Source organism: Argiope bruennichi, chromosome 8, assembly GCF_947563725.1.
Source record: "Argiope bruennichi chromosome 8, qqArgBrue1.1, whole genome shotgun sequence".
Classification (NCBI taxonomy): Eukaryota; Metazoa; Arthropoda; class Arachnida; order Araneae; family Araneidae; genus Argiope; species Argiope bruennichi.
The window spans coordinates 78,720,773-78,737,014 of record NC_079158.1 but is presented as its reverse complement, the minus strand read 5'-3'; the positions used below and the strand labels follow the sequence as shown (position 1 = coordinate 78,737,014).

General features: G+C 27.1%; 1 protein-coding gene across 5 annotated transcripts in view; it reads right to left on the bottom strand.

The window, feature by feature from the left end:
• The window catches only part of LOC129981869 (cell adhesion molecule Dscam2-like), a 614,065-nt gene that overhangs the window by 260,704 nt on the left and 337,119 nt on the right, over nt 1–16,242 (bottom strand). For all 5 annotated transcript variants that reach the window (XM_056092905.1, XM_056092906.1, XM_056092909.1 and 2 more), the window contains exon 12: nt 7,321–7,497. In XM_056092905.1, the coding sequence (XP_055948880.1) occupies nt 7,321–7,497 (177 nt within the window). The remainder of the gene's footprint in view (nt 1–7,320; nt 7,498–16,242) is intronic.

The window sequence follows — 16,242 nt, the reverse complement described above, 5'->3', positions numbered from 1 at the left end:
AAATGTAGCACATGTATACTTTTAAAAGTAGAAATGCATATCTCGTAATTATGTATTTAAATTTTATTCAATTAAAAATTTAGAAGAATAGTAATATTTATTATTGTTAAGTCCCTGAAATAACTTCACAAAAAGATATTTAAATTGTCTAAAATCGGATATAATAATCTTTTAAATAATATCAGTTTAGTTTCTAGAATTTTTTTTTCAAAAATATTTCATGCCTAATTTGCAGCATTTCTTTTTATACATTCCATGAATTGCAACTGTTTTCATTTCCTCTGTATGTATTAAGAGCACTTAGATAATATGATATGTTATTTTGCACATGCCAATCATTTCGTGACTTAACTTCTTTAAAAATATTTATATACTCGATGAAAAAAAGTAGACATAAAATTAGCTATATATGGTTAAAATCCATTGGAATGCAATGTTATAAAGTATTCATACATATGGTACACAATACGAAGTTGAAAGAGCGATGGATATTAAGCTCTGCATTAAGGAATCATGTATATATATATATGAATAATTCCATCAAAAAGTTGGTCTTGCTACTAAGTAATATTGCAAATCATACATTTTTAATGTATGCAAAAATAAAATTGTGTGGAAAATGATTCATAAATATTTTTTAAGATAACAGTTAATAATATGCTATGAATGGTTCAGAAATCGTATGCATCTTTTTAAATTTTATAATACTAGTGAACATTTTTTTCGGATACTTATGTTTCTTGCGATGAATATCTTTCAAATTAATGGCAAAATTTATTTCTGTTTTTAAGCAATATTAATTATTTACTGTTTTATATTTTAATTTTTTAATACTTTTTAAAGTTATTTACAATCTTCATTCAAAAAACATATTTAGGAGACAAAAAAAAACAAGTTTTCAGCGATTGTAGCAGTGACTACTCATGTCTTTAATCTCTCGATTCAAGAATTTTTAACCACTTTTCCTTTGAAGAATCATTGTAATTATCAGTCATTCTTGAACCTTCTTTAATATTTATAAGAAACAGATTCCATTTACATCATTTGAAATGGAAGGAAGGGTAAATTCTTTCTGCTGTTTTCTTTATTTTAATTTACCGAAATAAGTGATAAATTGGTATATTCATTCTGTTTTTAAATTTCCAGAATTGTTATCTTTAAAACTCATCATGCTGAGTTTCTTATTGTTTTTACCACAACAATCATCTCTAAAGAATTTAAGGTTATAAGAAATAATAATTGTCTACCAAGCACACATAAACAACTTCCCATTAAAGGCTTTTCCATTTTTGCTTTATTGAATTGCATTGCTTTCAATTAATGCCTCACATATAAATAGTAGTTCGCTCATTTCTGATATAACATCTAATGTCTTATTCATTACATAAGAAACGTAAATAATTAATTTCCGCAATATCTCGAGCTGGTTTTAATCTTCAACTTTAAAAGGGAACTGATTTTGTAGTCATTAAATGAGATTGGCTAAACATCTAAGAAGCAATAAGCTGAAAGAAACAATAAGCGCTTATGATTTATGAAATATCTTCAATAATACTTTCTAAATTAATAAAGAGCTTTATAAAATAATTGCCACTAATGTTTCTGCCCTGAAAGCTAGGAATTTCAGGTCTGCTTTAATAATATTTGCTTAACAAATATTTTCCATTAAACTAAATGTATTAATGAAAAGCAATTACATCGTTATTTTCAATTCTGTAATCAAATTATAACATCAAAAGAGGTTCAGAAGTGACTCATTAATCCATTTTATTTCTATTAAAAATGAAGAAGAATGTGTTTGTTTGTTATTTTATCATATATTTTGTTTAGCTCAGAACTACTAAATTTAACATAGAATGCACTGAAGAGAGGAAATAAACGATTCAGAGCTGTGTTTTTTGGAATTTCTGTTTAAAATATAATCAATTAAAATGAAACACACATTTCAATTTAAAAATATGTGATTTATTTATTTCTTCCAATTATTAAAACCTTAAATTTCAGTCTTTCATTTGCTGAATATCATATCCTAGAAATGTAAAACTTGAGTCAGAATTTTAATGTCTTAAGGATTCGAAACTAGATTGATATTATCCGATGCTGCTTTTTAAATCTGGCATTGGGAACCAATCATTCACCTGCATTTCAAGTAAGGGTGCTAGGATAGATTTAACCATCTCACAACGAATCGAAATGGCGTGTTTGTGTCAATATAGAAACGACAAAAATTAATTTATCACACTAAGCAAAACTGTTAAAAACGCAATGGGCAGTTTTTGTAATAATGCTCCAAAATCAATACCCAACTTCATCAAATAATAATAATAGATAATATATGTATGAATCTATTGCCATACTACAGCCTGGAGTACAATTGACAAAAATGTAGGTGAAAATATATATGTATATATTTTTAATGTTACTAAATCTAGTTACTGTAAAAATCATTAATATAAATTAACTTTCAAATAATCAAAATATAAATTAACTTTAGATATTTTTAAGTATATTTCACAACAATATGCTCATCGTTGTGAATAAAAATCAAGCAGTTTTCATTGCTTAAGAGAGCCATTAATCGTATGAATTGATTGCTGATTGTTTTCATCATTGAAAGCTGAAAAGGAAGGATTATGTTTAATATCAGTGTGAATTGTATAAAGCATGATTTTAATAATTTTTTATATCTCGGACTAACGAGATTTTAAGCATCTTTCATTTTTAAACACTATTGCTCTGTTCAGTGATATAATTGGATATATAAAATAGACAGAAAGGTAGCAAAACGCATCGTACACTAAATGATGGCGTAAGGTTCTTCAAATAGTACGAAAAGCAATATAATGATTTTTCTAACAAAATTTGATTCAGAAATATTTTTTTAGGAAACAGTTAAGGATATGCTGCATTAGATGTTTAATAGAAATTTTTCGCACTAATCGATCCCGTTAACAAACTGGTAGCCAAAGATGGTTAGTCCGTACTATTTTATACGTAGTGAGGGCATGTGTGTGTGTTGGCGCTTGATAGATCGGATTGTGTGACCTATGCTGCTAAATTTGGCACATTTATACTTTGAAGAGAGGGAATGTGCAAATAGGAGCGACTTTTTGAAATTTTCATTAGAATTTTAATTTATTAAAAATTAAACTCAATTGTCTGCAATAACTACTGCAAATATTATCTCACAAAAAATAAATTTTAAGTCATTTCAAAATTCAAGAAAATATATTTTTAATGATACCATTTTAATAATCGTGCGAATTATTTCTGAATTTTGGCAATATTTTTTTTTTTTTTAAATTCCAAAATATTTGGCAGTTTTTTTTCTCCTAATTTCCAAAAATAGGCTAGAGTGTTACCCTGAAGTTCACACCGAAGATTGTTTCTCCGACTATCTCATATCCTGACTTTATTCCATTATTGAAAACTAAAGAAGAAGGATTTTGTTTAATGTCGGTGTAATTCATGATATATATATATATATATATATATATATATATATATATATATATATATATATATATATATATATATAAACATAAACTGCAGGTGAACATTTGTAAGTAAACATGAACTTTCATCTATTAGAAAGGAACATGTACACACTGAATGAAGTAAGTGTAAGACATTTACAATAAACACCCCTTTAATGTCTGATAATTTTCCAGAAAAATGAAATTATATTTATACGGTTGAAATAAAATTAAGTATAACCAACATTCCTCGAAACCAGCTGGCCGACAAAGTTGACTACATCATCAAAATCAGTAGGACAATGACTAAGTAAAATCACATAACCTTACACTAATAAGGATATATAAAAATCTATGAAAACTAAATGATACAGCCTACAATATTTAAACCAAAAGTTTTGAAAAAATAAGTATTTATACTTTAAAACTGGCATATAAAACATTTTTATGCAGTAATTATTTCTAAAGTGGCAAAATGACTGGTATCTCTTAGAATGGACTACGCATACAATGAACAGAATATTTGAAAAAATAAATAAACAAAATACCATTTTATTATCTGGCAATTTGAGGGAATCACAAATATAAAATTATATCTAACAATTTAACGGAAATTAAATTTAGCAAATACCATTGACGAACAAACTGATCGTCATAATCCAGTAGATCTCACTCATCAGTAAAAAAAAAAAAAAAAAAAAAAAAAAATTGAGTAATGTTACACAAATTAGGAAAAAAATAAATATTTTTAAGATCAAAAATGAATTAAATGAAATATAAAGGAAGGAAATAAGGATCGTTTTGAAGACTTTATCAAAGGTCACTCTCTAGCAGGGACTCAAACCAGTGACATTTTCTGTGAAATGTCTAACTTTCGTTCAAGTCTTGACTCCTCGTGACCCGAAAATAACAAGAAATTTAAGTTTTGAAGACAAGAATTAATATCAATAAAGCAATGACAATAAATTACACAACAATTGCAAGTCAAATATTCTTTCAAAATTTAAATCTAAGCAAGATTACAGCAAAATTGAATCTAATCCAACCACTACAAGACCATTATCAAACTATAAAACCAAGAACATCAATAAAATATGAAAGCAGAGAACTTACCAGTTGAATGTAACAAAGCAAAAATGCTCTTTATAAAGGAAAATAAAACTTATATGTCAGACAATTATATCAAATTGTATTCAACTTTCCCGCGTTGAAACTTGAAACGCCTACAACGCTAGACGAAGATGACACGTCAACAAATGAAATAAATTGAACAATCTCAGCGCCATCTATTGGGTTAAAAATGAAAAAAAAAACTGGAAAGAATATATTTAGTTGTGAAAATATTAGAATATTGGTTAGAAAATAGATAAATCTTCTCTAATTGAAACTTCTGTATTGCAATTATTTCTCGAACAATCATTAAAAGTTAATTGTTTTTTAAATCATTAAATTTTTAATGAGATTGTCTGTTGCTTTAATAAAAGAAACTTTGATATTACAAATAATTTTAACCCTGTTAAATTGTGAAAAAATCAAATTTTTGAAAACTTTACAGTTTAAATTTGAATGACAATTACTAAGTTTAATTGCTTTGAAGTTCATCGCTTTTATCATAAATACCCACCAATGTTTTCCCATTAGAAATTTCTATTTTTTTAATCCAAATAGGTAGCTTTGTGTAGATTTTTGTTTGTTTCAGTTATACTTAATTCCTTTGGATAACAATAAGTAACAACATTAGGATTATCAACGTTTATCAAAAGTAAATCATTAATATATCTCCAACCATTTATTAAATTATGTTCAATTATTATATTCTCATAATAATGTAAAAAAAAATAGATAAAACACTTGAAAATGCTGTTCCTATTGGAATTCCCATCACTTGTTTAGATTAATCCCGTTAAAAATATAATTTTCTGAAATATTAAATCTACATAATTCAAGCCAGTTATTTTTAGTAATAGAGTCTCTATTTAATTATTAGCATAAATAAAAATACAGACACCTATTATTTTCTTATAAGGTAGATTTGTGTATAAATTTTCAAAATCATAAATATTAAATTTATCAATATTGTTATCTTTTAGATATTCCAGAACTTCTTTGTTCCTATTAATAATAAAAATAAAATTAAAAATGAATATAACTTTATTTTTCTTTATAAAAGCTTTTGGAGTAAATTTATATTCATCTGGTATGTACTTTTCTTTTATACTTCATTGATGAAAAGGTTTATCTATTTTCTAACCTATGTTCTAATATTTTCACAGCTAAAGATATTCTTTCTAGTTTTATCTTCTTTTTAACTCAGTAGATGGCGCTGAGATTGTTAAATTTATTTTATTTGTTGATGATTCACCTTGACCAATTGTTACAGGCGTTTTCAGGTTTAAGTGCGGGAGAGTTGAAATTAGTTTCTTATAATTGCCAGAGGTATGAGTCTTATTTTCCTTTATAAAAAATCTCTGTGTACTTTTACATGCAACTGGTATATTCTTTGCTTTTATATTTTATTGATGTTTTTGGTTTTATTGTTTGACAATGTTCTTGTAGTAGTTTCGTTAGATTCAATTTAGCTGTGGTCTTGCTTAGATTTGAATTTTGAAATAATATTTTATTTATTATTGTTGTGTAATTTATTGGCATTGCCTTTATTAATATTGGTCACCTAGGATGCCCTTGTATTGCCTTAGAAAGGCATGTGCAAATTTCATGTCGTAAATACTTAGTATTGTAAAAGTATTTTGATGAGGAAATTATTAAGACAATTTCAAAAGTATTTAACAATTTATTCTAACAAACCAACCAATTACAATTGGGGTTTTAATATAATGAATTTGTGTGTGTAGTGTGTTGGTACTCTGCAGGCCAGACCACTTGACCATTTGACCTAAAGTTACCCGATTTAGAACATATATGGGGGAAGGTGAAAATGTGTACCTCGAAGGGATTTTTTTTTGAAAGTTTAAAATTAAATTGAATTTTGTCTTTTTCGTAAAATAACTTCCAAAAATATTGCTGAATACAAAAATAATAATAATAATAATAAATTTAAAACTGTTTTGAAATATGAAAAAACAAATTTTCTTTTTAAGAGACCAATTTAATATTCGTGGTATTTTTTAATGAATTTTAAAATTTTTAAAAATGTTTCTTAATTTCTAACGATAGATTATATTGTTGCCTTGAAATTCAAATCGTTATCATTTATTTATAATATATTTAATCATGTGAATTTCTTACATTATTAAAAGCCAAGGATGAAGGATTCTGTTTAATATCTATATAATTTACTAGGCATATAAAAATTGAAGTTACAATATCTCAAAATTTAGTAGAAACACACATTAAATTTTTTTATAGTTTTTGTGATGTTAAGGGACTGATCACCATTAGAATGGTTCATGCATACAATAAATATAATAAAAGTAAAACAATTAAAATAAAACGATTATATTATTAAAAACCATGTGCGAAATTATAGGCATGCATTTATATCTACACTATTTCAGATAAAAATAGAAATCAGTTAAATCTTAGTTTCGCTTCTAAACTATGATTTAGCTGAAATTAAGTATGCCCAATATTTCCGGACAACCAGCGTATCAACTGAGGCAAATAATATTTAATAAATCACTCTCACTGTTTTTAATCAAACCAAATTTTAATACAAAATGAAAAAAAAAAAGAATATTTTTGTAAACAATACATCACATATTAAACAGTATCTAACATTATTGTCCCTTATATTATTATGTTTACGGCAGCAGTCAAAAGCTAATATGAGCAAAGAATAGTCTGACTAACTAGAATGAATCCACATGAAGTAATAACTACCTACCATGCACAGTCAGCTTAATAACTGCACTGAGACTCGGGCTTATACCATTGGTGGCTTGGCACATGTAAAGACCGGCATCTGAAAGCTCCACTTCAGTGATGACGAGCGAACCATTCTCTAGGGTCTGAATGTGCGGATTACTGATAATCGTTCGATATTCGTTCCTGCCACTCAAACCTGAAAGGGAAGGATTTATTATGTTTCTCACTAATAACATCGCAAACGCAGAAGAAGATTAGGAATCAGTTTATATCATAATGGCATATTAAAGTTCAGAAACTTTTGTTTTAGCACGAATAAGAGATAAATATGATTGTTCGTTATGAAAGGCAGAAAGAGTAATAAATTGTTTGTGCCTTTCAGTCGGTTTATTGTGGTATTTAGCAATATTGAGTTGCTTGTTATAAAGGATAGAGAGAAGATAAAATTTAAGGTTGGTATTTCGTTTTTACGTATTTTTAAATAACTCGTTACTCGTTTCTCGTTACTCATTAAGGACCCGTTTCATACTTGTGAAGTTGGAATTTCATGATAGATTTTTCAAAGATTTCTCTAAGTGTTGGAGTTTTAAAACTTGATATAAATGTATAAATAAAAAAATTATTTGTACATTTAATTATTTTTGCTTTTCAGTTAATTAATTTGATTGTGTTTTGATCCTACACCTATGACGACATCTAGCGGTGAATTTGAAAAAAAAAATGATTCGAAAATTCCATAATATCTACAGTAGGTACTGAATTATTTATAAAAACTTAAAACACAGAAAAAATTATAAAAAATTACAGATAAAAAATTATTTGTACATTTAATTATTTTTGCTTTTCAGTTAATTAATTTGATTGTGTTTTGATCATATACCTATGACGAAATCTAAAGGTAAATTTGAAAAAAAAAAAGATTCAAAAATTCCATAATACATACACTAGGTACTGAATTATTTTTAAAAGCTTAAAACACAGAAAATATAATAAAAAATTACATTTTATTACGCAGATAAACTTGTATTTTCATGAAACATTTTCATTGAGTACTAATTTCATCTAATCAATTATTTATTTTAACAATAAACAAAAAGAGTGTTCTCGTTTGATCACATAATCTATGAAATCTATGCATTAAAATATAACTGATTAAATATGAAATGTTCATTATCACTATACAATGCAATCAAGTTCTAATCAGGAAAGCAATGCTTTTTTATACTTGTCAATTATTTTTGAATAATTTAATAGTTCGTTTATAAAATTATTTACTGTCTACACATTTATCTCCAAGTTGTTCATTAGCTCTGATTATCCCATGTATTTTGCCCTTGAATACAATCATCTCTTCCGTACCTTCAAGTTTTTCTTTCAGCAGTATGTTGGTGTATGAACACGTGAGTTTTTTTTTTTTTTTTTTTTTTTTCGTTATTTATGGAGTCATTGACTCCATGTCTCTGAAACTGATTTTCATTTTAATAATGCAAAAGGAATAAGCTAATATTCTTAAAATAATATTTTAAAACATCGTATTCTTCAATTTTATTTCTTAACTCTAACAGTTATTAACATTAATGTGATTCCGTAATATCTAAACGAAGTACATACTCATTAAAATATTGTTTAGGTTTTCCTTATAACATCTTTTCAACAATTAATATTAGAACATTTGACATTTTTAATATCAATATTTTTAATATTTTTGGTAGCTACTTGATTTCTAGAATGTATTGTGTTTCCAAAATAAATTCTACTGCAGTTTATAAAAGAAAGGAAAAAGAAAAATAACAATAGAATCATTTTGATTCCATGTCTCTAGCTGCGTGAAGAAATTCATGTCTCCAGTTACGGCTTACTCAAAATTTTAAGCAGTTTTTTCGTTGATTGTGTGTAACAATTATTTAGTCCTCTTTTTGATGAAATATAATATTGAGTCCATGCATTTATAAAGTAGATTTAAATATAAAAGTTATTTTTTATATCTATTTCAACTTTTTTTTTCCTGCTAACGACTCATAAACTGCTTAAATTTTTGGAATATTGTTTGGAAGTATTTCACATAAAATATGCTAGTTAATGCCAAATATGATGCCAATATTTATCAAATTTTCAATTATGCTGTCTATAACCGAATAAAAATAATATAATATTTTTAAATGAAATTGATTTTTAAAGGTACATAAAATTAATAATATATCCTATCCTTACACGAACCAGTTCAATTTAAAATTTGGAAACTCTGATTTATAAAAGTTCAATATTTGAAAACATTTTGAAAAAGCTGTCATTCGAAGCCACAGATTTTATATTTTAAAAATTAATTGTATATTGAAAAATTGATATTGCAAGAAAATAATGAGTAAAAATTAATTAAGAATTTGTATTCCAAACTTGTGCAAAAAGATATAAGAAATTGATACCATTATTTATATTAGGTTAATTTATATTCAGCATATGAATTTTTTTTGAATCTTTGATTTTTAGTAATTTTCAAACCAAAAAGAGGGAATATAAGTTGAACAACATGAGTATTTTCAACACCCTTTAAGTTTCCAGTTAGGTACAAATTTAACAAATAATTACCAGTGTTTGTTTAGTTAGATTAATGTTCTGTTTAGAACTCAAGAACTATTTTCAAACGGATCCCGCAATTTTTAACCGTGTTCAGTGAACGAGGATGTCTTGTCCTGGCATGTTTCTCTGTAAATTCACTCCATACCATCGGAATGGCATTTGGAATCGTCGGATTCGACATGCACCGGACTCATTAAGTTCAAATTTAAGCCGCAAGGTGTTTCGTCTCCGTTAATTGTCATATTCGCAAAAATATTTATCTGACTTTTCCATTGAAATAAGAATATTTTTAAAAAAATGAAATTGAAAGGATTTCAAGAATTATAATTGAGTGTTAAAAATACTCCGGTATTTTTACTCCACACAACGCTACTTTTTCGTGTGTTTTTTAATACAATAATTTATTTTAGGATATTTCGTTTTCTAAATTATTTACGAATTTAAAACTATTAAATCTAATATTCACTATGTATTTCACTTCCAAAAGAGTTCCCTCCCTTCCTAAAAAAATAACAATGCACATATTTCCATTTTTTTCACATCAGATTTGATTATAAAAAATACTAGTCGATTTTATTAGCTAATAAACTCTGACTAACATAAAACGTAGAAAAATAATGCTGGGAACAGCTTCTTTTATTTAAGCACTCTTTAAAACTGAACATGGCAGAGGTGATAAAATTTTTAGAATCATTTATACTCATTCGAATTGAGATGACAAAATATCTATGATTCAATATATTTATAAAGCTCTTTTCTAAACAGAAATGGCATACTCATTCAAATGTTATGTTTGACTCAAATAGTGACAAATATGTTAAATATAATCTTAAGTATATTTTTTTTAAATATTTTAAAGACATTTTTAATATTAGACTGATTATTTATGTTCGTAATTGTTGGTTATCCCCAAACCATTCTTTTAAATTATTATAATGTGACCACAAAAACTTAAATCCACAAATCACATTAGGATCTACTAATTCAGCGATATTTTAAATGATCATACATAAAATATTAATTAAACTTTACATCATTAATTTTTTGATATTAGTCATATGATTCAACTTATAATAGTTTATGTTCTCCATTACTTCGGTATGGAAATAATTGTATTTAATTAATACCGGATAATCTGAAATAGATGATTCTCATTTTGATCGGCTAATTATGCAGTGATAATTTTCGCAATTGTCAGAGGAAGTCATGCCAGAAACCTTATTCTCGCAGCATCCCCCGATTCCATCTCTTTTGCAAAGCCAGTCACGAACAGCATGCTCAAGCGGACAAATATTCCCCCTTCTTCAACAGAAGTTTATCCGAGGAAATCCGGTTTTCAGGAGGAAACAAGAACTACGGAAACAAGGTCTTGTCACACTCAGACGACAGACAACTCGGAACTGTGACGAGAACAGTAGGATGCTTGAGAAGGAATTGAATGTCTTCCTGAGCGACAAGAATACGAGATCAGGCAGACGTGGGAGGACAGAATTAAATGCGAAGGGACCTATCTGAATACAAGCAATGGTGACATATCGATTCAAAATAAACGTTGTTCTAAAATATATTACTTCTCTGTCATAAAATATGAATAGAATACCACTTAATTATTGTTGCATTATCTTACAAATACGATTTTAATATTAGTTGATCACATAAAGATTATGATATTATATATTAGTCTAATTTAAACTGCACTAGAGGTGAGATATAACCGATTCTAGATTTTCTGAAGATTGCATTAAGCTGATTGGGAACCATTTTTCAAGATGATAAGTCCTTGTGGATATGAAAATTTCACTTAATTGTGACGATTTGAAAATGATATTTTATTTTATTCGAATCTGTTTTATTTCATTCAAGTTTTCTGACTTAGTCAAACTCAAGTATTTATTTTTATTTGGTGCTTAAATAGACTCTGCCAATTTTTAATACGTGACATTAGCAGTACTGCATCCTATTGTTCTCGCCACAGTTCCGAGTTCTGTTTTGCCATTGCATTTTGCTATCTATGCAAATAAAGAGAGAAATTTATAATTGAAAGGTTTAACAATACATTTTAAGAATTAGTGTGCGATTTTTTTTTCTCTTAGAAAGAATTTTAAGTTCAGGGTCAACTAAATAGAATTTACGGAAATTTGTGTTAGGTTATTTCATTGCAAGAAAATTTCAGTGGTAGAGCACTGGTTGCTGTTTGGCATTTGTACTAAATATGCCCCAATAAGTAAACCTACAAAGGAGGTTGCGGCGATTTAAACGTGATGAATAAAAAGAACATGAAGAAAATAGCATGGTAAACACACAAACAAGCAAATATCCAACATGGTTAAGAGAACGCATTGTTTGATGAAGACCATCAACAGGGTATAAGCAACATTTGAACGAGTCTTAGAAGGTTATACGACCTGAATATGGCGAAATACTTGACAAGGTTGATTTCCAACATGAGATGCTCGCCCACCTATTAAAAATTAGTGAAAGAATTTTAGAATCACTTCATGAAATGTGTTCCTATTCTCTGTATTCACCAAACGTTGCTCCTTCAGACTTATGTTTGTATCGGTCCATGTAGAATACCTCCCTGGAGAGCGATTCGTTTCCCACGCACATATCAAAAAATGACTTGGCAAATGAATAATATTTGCACTATTATACTTTTTTCTTCGCGGAATTCAATTGTTCTTCAAATGATGGAAATATAATTTTAGAAGGGCAGCATTTTGAATAAGTTAACCTATAATTTTTACAACTAACAAATGCATGTTTTTAAATTTAAAAAAGAACAGATTCATCATTATTCACCCAATTTGACATATTATTTAATGGTTACAAACTGATGTTACCAAAGTAACTCTATAAAATCCTCTTTTTATTTTATCCATTAACTTTTAGATTTTTCTAAAATGCATAAGGAACTAAAAGCAATTTTTGTTTGTACTTCTCCATCAAGATCACCATTATGCAATTTGTGCTATTTTGTAATTGAAACGACAAAAGTTACTTCTTTCCTATTTTGTTAAAGTCCACAAAATTCTATTGTGCAATTTAAATAAACTTTATACTTTATTACTACCATTCTATTTTTTTACTTTAAATCATTTTATTTCGTCTTTTTTTCTTTTACATTTTCTGTAAGAGAAGGAACGTGTTTGACGTCTTATAGTCTATGTATTGGCCTTTGAATTATAAAATTTCAAAAAACCAATCGACAAATTATTATGAAATTACCCTTATTTGCTGTATACTTCCGCATGTCTATGCTGGGCACTTGCATTTTTTAATCAACTTATGTATTATTTGAATATAGGAATAAGGCAATGGACATTAGGTTAATCATATATAAAAAAATTAATTACACACACATAAATGGAAATGCTTTTAGGAGATATTTTTCTTTATGCTGTTCCATCTAAGAGAATCCCTTTGAAATTAATGTATTTAAAATTAATTTACTCACAAAATAGTTTAAATTATAAATATTTATATTCATAAATTTTATGCTATTTAAAATAATTTTAAGCTTCGAGAGACCATAAAATGACTTAAGTGTGACATCTCTTAACTTTTTCAATAATAGTAATGTTTTTGAAAACTTTCCTGGGAAAGACATAAGTACATGATAATATCCTTATCTCATAAAATAAATTCTTCGATAGTTATATTTTCAAATTAAATTTTTAATTTATTCTTTCGTAAAATTATTGAACTGTTATTTATTTAAATTATATATAAATTAACAAAGAGAGATTTAATTAATTTCCAAGTCATGAGAACAACATTTAATGGAATCCAGACTTGTTAAGAGAAAAACAAAATTTATTATAAAATAGTTAATTATTAATTAATGCGTTAATACCTAGTTCATTAAATGGCAATATTTAAATATTCTCATTAGATGTTAAAATGTAAATTAATTATATTAAATATTACAATGTACATGATGATACTATGTATATGATAATAATTACTATAGAATATTCGATTGCAATTTAAGAATTTTTGTGCTTTCGGATTTCAAATAAAATGTCAAAGCATACATGTTAACAATTGATTTCATTTAATAACCGAATAAAATATTGTTCTAAAAATGGTTAAAACCAATTATCGTTTGTACATAGTCAATTTATTTTTTGAACTCAGAAATATGAATATTTATAGAAGATTAATAGATCTTAGCTCGAATATGTAGATAAAATTTCTTCAATTTTATAAAAATCTACAGAAAAAAATTCTCCTAACAAGAGGATTATGATTTTATTAATCGTATTTCTCAATAAACTTATTTTATTAAATGAATAAACATTAGAGCAACTGCCAGATTAGTTTTTAAAAATGAATATAAAAGATTATAATTTTCGATGACAATCATATTTCAATGACAAAGCTTATTTGCTACAGTAGTATTAATTCTCTCGAATATGTAGATAAAATTTCTTCAATTTTATAAAAATCTACAGAAAAAAATTCTCCTAACAAGAGGATTATGATTTTATTAATCGTATTTCTCAATAAACTTATTTTATTAAATGAATAAACATTAGAGCAACTGCCAGATTAGTTTTTAAAAATGAATATAAAAGATTATAATTTTCGATGACAATCATATTTCAATGACAAAGCTTATTTGCTACAGTAGTATTAATTCTCTCGAATATGTAGATAAAATTTCTTCAATTTTATAAAAATCTACAGAAAAAAATTCTCCTAACAAGAGGATTATGATTTTATTAATCGTATTTCTCAATAAACTTATTTTATTAAATGAATAAACATTAGAGCAACTGCCAGATTAGTTTTTAAAAATGAATATAAAAGATTATAATTTTCGATGACAATCATATTTCAATGACAAAGCTTATTTGCTACAGTGGTATTAATTCTTGCGCATTTCATATACATAGATTTAATTTTGGCCCCCTTTGCAAATATTTCAACAAGAACTAGAGTTTGTGGTCTTCCAAAAATTTCCTCGCATACTTTCTAACAAACTTGTCATGTCAGAAAACACCTTACGTGGCATTATCTTCAATAATTACTAAATATTAACTTTTGGTGTGAATTTAGCATTTTTATTGAATCTATTATGTCATCTTTGGCGATTAATCCGTACCATGTGTTAAAGTCCTCCGAAAAATGAATTTTTAGACACGATTTTCTCAATCGATTGTACTAAAAATTTGGCACAAAACTGCACTTGTAGTCACAAAATTTCATGCCAAATTTGATACATCTAAGTCGTTGCGGTTTTTAATTATCGCGTTTACATGTTTCGGAAAGTAGATATCGACAGACAAGCAACCCGTTGTTTTATTTGGCTTAAGATAGGTGTTTAGACCGTAGAAAATAATTTTGTGCAACCAGTTTTATCTATCTAACTGTCTTTGTTTTGCAACAGTCATTTTAACTTATATTCGAACAGCGGGGCAGATGGACTTCCTCTGAATATATTTTATTCAAAATTTGATAAACAAAATCTTCAAATTTGGTATAAAGATGGTATACTAAGATGAGTATTTGAGATGGTTCTATCTCAAAGCAGTTTTGAGTTACCTTTGTATAGACAGACAGACAGACGGACGGACATTTTCCATAAATATGTTTTGAACACAGAAAGGTGTAAAATGAGGAGATTCGTCAAAATCTCGAGTTCGAATTTTCTGTCGATTACTATGCTTTCTCTATATTACGCATATGAGAAAGTAAAAATGATGCAGTCTTTCAACAAAATGTAAGATACTTTGTAGTTTTGTACTTCATGTCATGCGCAAATACAGTATTATTCCGCTCACGAAATCCACGGTAAAATTGCTAAGTATGAAAGATAATTCGCCAAGTTTTAGCTATAAACTATCTACAAGAATGATAAATCAACGGAGTTGCACCAACATTCAAACTTGGTGACAACTGGGACCTAGCTAATGGAATAGTTCCGGAATCTCATTTGTCACGTTTCCATGATATTAAAAGAACGTTTAAGATCTGACTTTGACGTTTCAAAGAAATTACATTTAAGAGAGTCGGTTCTAAAAATGAGTTCCATAAAACACTGCTGAAAATAGAATTTACTTGCTTTTACAAAAATTTGTATAGAGAATAAAAAAAATAAATCTAAAAACATATTTTTTAATATGAAATATAAATAGTTACGAAAATGATTATGTGCAACCTTAATACATAAAATTTTTTTTTCAATAAACTATCTAGAAAATTTCTTAAGTAAATACCTTCTTCATGTACTCAGTGCAGCAACCTAAAATAAAAAAAATAAATAAATCGTGGGGGGGAAAAAACAGAAGCCGAAAAAAGTGCGATAGCATAAGAGAAGTATTTGCAGTGAGAAATGAACCTATTCCCTTCTAAAATT